This window comes from Oncorhynchus keta, chromosome 1 (genome assembly GCF_023373465.1).
Source record: "Oncorhynchus keta strain PuntledgeMale-10-30-2019 chromosome 1, Oket_V2, whole genome shotgun sequence".
Lineage (NCBI taxonomy): Eukaryota > Metazoa > Chordata > Actinopteri > Salmoniformes > Salmonidae > Oncorhynchus > Oncorhynchus keta.
Window position 1 is genome coordinate 94,074,217 of NC_068421.1, and position 7,500 is coordinate 94,081,716.

The 7,500-nt window shown below is 47.6% G+C and overlaps 1 protein-coding gene across 1 annotated transcript in view; it reads left to right on the forward strand.

Annotated features, from left to right (window-relative positions):
* The window catches only part of kif1aa (kinesin family member 1Aa), a 200,357-nt gene that overhangs the window by 109,311 nt on the left and 83,546 nt on the right, over window positions 1-7,500 (forward strand). Inside the window, exons 22-24 of the mRNA XM_052525192.1 lie at window positions 1-173; window positions 1,091-1,228; window positions 5,527-5,835. The exon at window positions 1-173 is cut by the window's left edge and continues 6 nt beyond it. Coding sequence (XP_052381152.1) covers window positions 1-173; window positions 1,091-1,228; window positions 5,527-5,835 — 620 coding nt within the window. The remainder of the gene's footprint in view (window positions 174-1,090; window positions 1,229-5,526; window positions 5,836-7,500) is intronic.

The following is a 7,500-nucleotide window of genomic DNA, read 5'->3' on the forward strand; positions in this document are numbered from 1 at the left end:
TTCCAGTTTGTGCTGCTGACCGACACCCTGTACTCCCCCCTGCCCACTGACCTGCTGCCCCCTGAGGCAGCCAAGGACAGAGCGACCCGCCCGTTCCCCAGGACCATCGTAGCTGTGGAGGTTCAGGACCAGAAGAATGGGGCCACCCACTGCTGGACCCTGGAGAAGCTCAGGTACTGTAGAATATAACCGGCACCAGGCCAGATGAACTAATGATGAACTATACATAACAGTAAATATGAGTCCACTTGTACATTATCATGAAATCATTTCATCTAAAACAGATCTCTCAGATTTATCTAGATATATTACTATATGTATTTCTAGTTCTTCACTAGTTTCCCTTTTCTTGTGGCAACAGGACACACATCTTGATGTTGTGATGGCACTCGCTCTCTCTATCAACCTCTCTCTCTCTCTCCCTCTCTCTCTATCAACCTCTCTCTCTCTCTCCCTCTCTCTCTCTCTACCTCTCTCTCTCTCTCTCTCTCTCTCTCTCTCTCTCTCTCTCTCTACCTCTCTCTCTCTACCTCTCCCTCTACCTCTCTCTCTATCAACCTCTCTCTCTCTCTCCTCTCTCTCTCTCTCTCTCTCTCTCTCTCTCTCTATCTCTATCAACCTCTCTCTCTCTCTCTCTCTCTCTCTCTCTCTCTCTCTCTATCTCTATCAACCTCTCTCTCTCTCTCTCTCTCTCTCTCTCTCTCTCTCTCTCTCTCTCTCTCTCTCTCTCTCTCTCTCTCTCTCTCTCTCTCTCTCTCTCTCTCTCTCTCTCTCTCTCTCTACCTCTCTCTCTCTACCTCTCCCTCTATCTCTCTCTCTCTCTCTATCAACCTCTCTCTCTCTCTCTCTCTCTCTCTCTCTCTCTCTCTCTCTCTCTCTCTCTCTCTACCTCACTCTCTCTCTCTCTCTCTCTCTCTCTCTCTCTCTCTCTCTCTCTCTCTCTCTCTCTCTCCCTCTCTCTCTCTCTCTCTCTCTCTCTCTCTCTCTCCCTCTCTCTCTCTCTCTCTCTCTCTCTCTCTCTCTCTCTCTCTCTCTACCTCTATACTCTATTCTGATGTTGTCCTGTGTTGCTCTCTGGTGCCCCCTGCAGGCAGCGCCTGGACCTGATGAGAGAGATGTATGACAGAGCAGCGGAGGTTCCCAGCAGCACCATAGAAGACTGTGAGAACGTCATGACTGGAGGAGACCCCTTCTACGACCGCTTCCCCTGGTTCCGTCTGGTCGGCAGGTACAGCACATGACTGCATGGTCAGACAGCATGGCCAGACAGCATGGCCAGACAGCATGGTCAGACAGCATGGCCAGACAGCATGGTCAGACAGCATGGCCAGACAGCATGGTCAGACAGCATGGTCAGACAGCATGGCCAGACAGCATGGCCAGACAGCATGGCCAGACAGCATGGTCAGACAGCATGGCCAGACAGCATGGCCAGACAGCATGGCCAGACAGCATGGCCAGACAGCATGGCCAGACAGCATGTTTTTAAGGACCACAGATGGGATCAAAGACAGTCAGGATAATTAGAAAGGAATCACGGACCCCAGTCCCCAGGCACACTGCCAAATTAATTGAAAATCCCACTTAGCTGTAATAAAGTTAATTTGAGGTTCATTTGAGAGACAGAGACATGTGGTGAGAGAGGAGGCAGGCGCATAGTAATGGCTGGAAAGGAATAAATGGAATGGTATCAGAAACACCAAGCACTTTGTTTCCATGTGTCTGATACCATTCCATTCACTCCATTCCAGACGTTACTATGAGCCTCCCCTCTCACCATTCCATTCACTCCATTCCAGACGTTACTATGAGCCTCCCCTCTCACCATTCCATTCCAGACGTTACTATGAGCCCTCTGACCATTCCATTCACTCCATTCCAGACATTACTATGAGCCTGCCTCCCCTCTCACCATTCCATTCACTCCATTCCAGACATTACTATGAGCCTCCCCTCTCACCATCCCATTTACTCCATTCCAGACATTACTATGAGCCTCCCCTCTCACCATTCCATTCCCTCCATTCCAGACGTTACTATGAGCCTCCCCTCTCACCATTCCATTCACTCCATTCCAGACATTACTATGAGCCTCCCCTCTCACCATTCCATTCCCTCCATTCCAGACGTTACTATGAGCCTCCCCCCACCATTCCATTCACCATTCCATTCACCATTCCATTCCCAGACGTTACTATGAGCCCCCTCTCACCATTCCATTCACTCCATTCCAGACGTTACTATGAGCCTCCCCTCTCACCATTCCATTCCCTCAATTCCAGACGTTACTATGAGCCTGCCTCCCCTCTCACCATTCCATTCACTCCATTCCAGACGTTACTATGAGCCTCCCCTCTCACCATTCCATTCACTCCATTCCAGACGTTACTATGAGCCTGCCTCCCCTCTCACCATTCACTCCATTCCAGACGTTACTATGAGCCTCCCCTCTCACCATTCCATTCACTCCATTCCAGACGTTACTATGAGCCTGCCTCCCCTCTCACCATTCCATTCCCTCCATTCCAGACGTTACTATGAGCCTCCCCTCTCACCATTCACTCCATTCCAGACGTTACTATGAGCCTCCCCTCTCACCATTCCATTCACTCCATTCCAGACGTTACTATGAGCCTGCCTCCCCTCTCACCATTCCATTCACTCCATTCCAGACGTTACTATGAGCCTCCCCTCTCACCATTCCATTCACCCCATTCCAGACGTTACTATGAGCCTCCCCTCTCACCATTCCATTCACTCCATTCCAGACGTTACTATGAGCCTCCCCTCTCACCATTCCATTCACTCCATTCCAGACGTTACTATGAGCCACCCTCTCACCATTCCATTCACTCCATTCCAGACGTTACTATGTGCCTCCCCTCTCACCATTCCATTCACTCCATTCCAGACGTTACTATGAGCCTGCCTCCCCTCTCACCATTCCATTCCCTCCATTCCAGACGTTACTATGAGCCTCCCCTCTCACCATTCCATTCACTCCATTCCAGACGTTACTATGAGCCTCCCCTCTCACCATTCCATTCACTCCATTCCAGACGTTACTATGAGCCTCCCCTCTCACCATTCCATTCACTCCATTCCAGACGTTACTATGAGCCTCCCCTCTCACCATTCCATTCACTCCATTCCAGACGTTACTATGAGCCACCCTCTCACCATTCCATTCACTCCATTCCAGACGTTACTATGTGCCTCCCCTCTCACCATTCCATTCACTCCATTCCAGACGTTACTATGAGCCTGCCTCCCCTCTCACCATTCCATTCCCTCCATTCCAGACGTTACTATGAGCCTCCCCTCTCACCATTCCATTCACTCCATTCCAGACGTTACTATGAGCCTCCCCTCTCACCATTCCATTCACTCCATTCCAGACGTTACTATGAGCCTCCCCTCTCACCACACGTCTCTGGAGAACGTTCTTTTGACTGAGAGACTCTTATTAATGCATGGATCCAAGAAAATCTCACACATCACGTCATTCTCCTGTCCGATGTGTCCCAAGAAAAACACAGAATTTCTAATTTGGGTCCCATGCTGAAAATGTTTAAGAACCTCTGCAATAAGGGAATCATATCTTTCACCTGGATTGACCTGGTCTGTTATGGAAAGAGCAGGTGTTCCTAATGTTTTTAACACTCAATGTATATTACTAACATATATATATATATATATATATATACAAAAGTATGTGGACATCAATTCAAATTAGTGGATTCGTTTTTTTCACCCACACGTGTTGCTGACAGGTGTATAAAATCAAGCACACAGCCATGCAATCTCCATAGACATACCAATGGCATTAGAATGGCCCGTACTGAAGAGCTCAGTGACTTTTCAACGTGGCACCGTCATAGGATACCACCTTTCCAACATGTCAGTTCATTAAAGTTATGTCCTGCTAGAGCTATCCTGGTCAACAGCTACGTCGCGAAGTGGTAGGCCTCACAAGTTCACCGAATGGGACTGCCGAGTGCTGAAGGGCAAAAATCATCTGTCCTCGGTTGCAACACTACAGAGTTCCAAACTGCCTCTGGAAGCAACGTCAGCACAATAACTGTTCGCCGGGAGCTTCATGAAATGGGTTTCCATGGCCGAGCAGCCGCACACAAGCCTGAGAACACCATGCCCAATGCCAAGCGTCAGCTGGAGTGGTGTAAAGCTCACCGGCATTAGACTCGACTCTGGAGCAGTGGAAACGCGTTCTTTGGAGGGATGAATCGCACTTTCTGGCAGTCCGACGGACAAATCTGGGTTTGGCGGATGCCAGGAGAATAATACCTGCCCAAATGCATTGTGCCAACTGTAAAGTTTGGTAGAGGACAAATAATGGTCTAGGGCTGTTATTCATGGTTCGGGCCCCTTAGTTTCAGTGAAGGGAAATCTTAATGTGACAGCATACAATGACATTCTCGATGACTCTGTGCTTCTAACTTTGTGGCAACAGTTTGAGGAAGGCCCTTTCCTGTTTCAGGATGATAATGGCCCCATGCACAAACGAGGTCCATGCAGAAATGGTTTGTCAAGAACGGTGTGGAAGAACTTGACTGGCCTGCACAGACCTAAACCTCACCGAACACCTTTGGGATGAATTAGAACGCCGACTGCGAGCCAGGCCGTAATCACCCAACATCAGTGCCCGACCTCACTAATGCTCGTGTGGCTGAATGGAAGCAAGTCCCCGCAGCAATGTCCCAACATCTAGTGGAAAACCTTCCCAGAAGAGTGGAGGCTGTTATAGCAGCAATGTCCCAACATCTAGTGGAAAGCCTTCCCAGAAGAGTGGAGGCTGTTATAGCAGCAATGTTCCAACATCTAGTGGAAAACCTTCCCAGAAGAGTGGAGGCTGTTATAGCAGCAATGTTCCAACATCTAGTGGAAAGCCTACCCAGAAGAGTGGAGGCTGTTATAGCAGCAATGTTCCAACATCTAGTGGAAAGCCTTCCCAGAAGAGTGGAGGCTGTTATAGCAGCAATGTTCCAACATCTAGTGGAAAGCCTTCCCAGAAGAGTGGAAGCTGTTATTGCAACAATGTTCCAACATCTAGTGGAAAGCCTCCCCAGAAGAGTGGAGGCTGTTATAGCAGCAATGTCCCAACATCTAGTGGAAAACATTCCCAGAAGAGTGGAGGCTGTTATAGCAGCAATGTTCCAACATCTAGTGGGAAGCCTTCCCAGAAGAGTGGAGGCTGTTATAGCAGCAATGTTCCAACATCTAGTGGAAAGCCTTCCCAGAAGAGTGGAGGCTGTTATAGCTTCAAAAGGGGGGGGGGTGTAACTTCATATTAATGCCCATGATTTTGGGATGAGATGTTCAATGAGCAGGTGTCCACATACTTTTGGTCATGTAGTGTACCTCAAAACCTTCTGTACCAGCCTGAAGACAGTCAGGTTTTCTACAGCTCCCCCAGCAGAACGGCTTCTGTTCCTCCATGTAGATGTGTTTCTATGTTTCCTGTTGTAGGCCACTATCTAACGTACTTCCCATGTTTATGGCTACCAGCAACCCCCTTTTCAACACGTGTATGAGCGAGCGCATGAGTGATCCCACTCCCTCCCCCACTCCTTCCACCACCCTCTCCACCTCCGAGCAAACGGAGCTGGCCGACGCTCGTCCGGAGGGACGAGGAAGGGAGGAGGATGAGTTGGATGCTTTGCAGGATCTGAACGATGATATATTTTTGGACGATCCGTGCTCGGAGCTCGGGGATGATGATGATGATGATGATGAGGGAGAGGTGTGCCGAGGTGGCTCCAGCGAAGGCCTGGATCCCTTTTATGACCGCTCTCCGTTATTCAGTGTAGTGGGAAGGTTGGTGAGGTTTCAGGAACATGCTGGGGGATGGAAACTAGCTCTTTCACACGGAGACACTCTGGGTATCTCCGCTGTCCGAGGGAGCACACACACACACACACATGCACACACACACACATGCACACACACACACACATGCACACACACACACATGCACACATGCACACACACAGGAAATTAGCAACAATATTATTGGATAGAGGTTTTGTCATTGTTGTGGCTACCAAATTACACACATCCACATTGACCTGTCTTTGCTTTTATAAGTTGACATTTTCATTGCGTCTGTAAGGGCAGTCCAGTATTTTGCAGAGGGGCAAGAGAACCTTGTCTGTAAGGGCAGTCCAGTATTTTGTATAGGGGCAAGAGAACCTTGTCTGTAAGGGCAGTCCAGTATTTTGCAGAGGGGCAAGAGAACCTTGTCTGTAAGGGCAGTCCAGTATTTTGTAGAGGGGCAAGAGAACCTTGTCTGTAAGGGCAGTCCAGTATTTTGTAGAGGGGCAAGAGAACCTTGGCTGTAAGGGCAGTCCAGTATTTTGTAGAGGGGCAAGAGAACCTTGTTTGTAAGGGCAGTCCAGTATTTTGCAGAGGGGCAAGAGAACCTTGTCTGTAAGGGCAGTCCAGTATTTTGCAGAGAACCTTGTCTGTAGCTGTAGCGTGAGAACATGTTATTGAGAATGACATCATTTTGGCTCCATCCAATACAGAGATTAGAAACGAGGTTAAATTACCCAAGGTCCCCTGCCTCTCGTTCAGTCTGAGGCACTCCCCTTTTTAAGTCTAGCTGTTTCCCCTCAAGCTCACGCCATAGCTGACTGTTCCAAGCACCACTCCTTGCCTCTTAGTTCCGAGGGAGAAATGAATAGCCACACTGTCCTTTCATCCCTACTACACATGAATTTGACTTACTCTAAACTGTCAAACTCCAAATATTAAGTTTTCATATTGTTCAAAAAACATGACAGTAGCAAATGCCTACAATTTTTATCCCACCAAATATTGTAATTATTTGGTAGACATTTTGGGGCTTCAACGCTTGTCTTTAATCATTTCGTTACTTTTGAATCTCATCAGAAATGTTTTGTCTTTGTGAGCACCTATCTTCATTACTGTCACATCACACCTTCAGCTTTATATTACTGTCACATTACACCTTCAGCTTTATGTTACTGTCACATCACACCTTCAGCTTTATATTACTGTCACATCACACCTTCAGCTTTATGTTACTGTCACATCACACCTTCAGCTTTATGTTACTGTCACATCACACCTTCAGCTTTATGTTACTGTCACATCACACCTTCAGCTTTATATTACTGTCACATCACACCTTCAGCTTTATGTTACTGTCATAGCGTACCTTCAGCTTTATATTACTGTCACATCACACCTTCAGCTTTATGTTACTGTCACATCACACCTTCAGCTTTATGTTACTGTCACATCACACCTTCAGCTTTATGTTACTGTCACATCACACATTCAGCTTTATATTAGTCACATCATATCTTCAGCTTTATATTACTGTCACATCATACCTTCAGCTTTATGTTACTGTCACATCACACCTTCAGCTTTATATTACTGTCACATCACACCTTCAGCTTTATATTACTGTCACATCACACCTTCAGTTTTATGTTACTGTCACATCACACC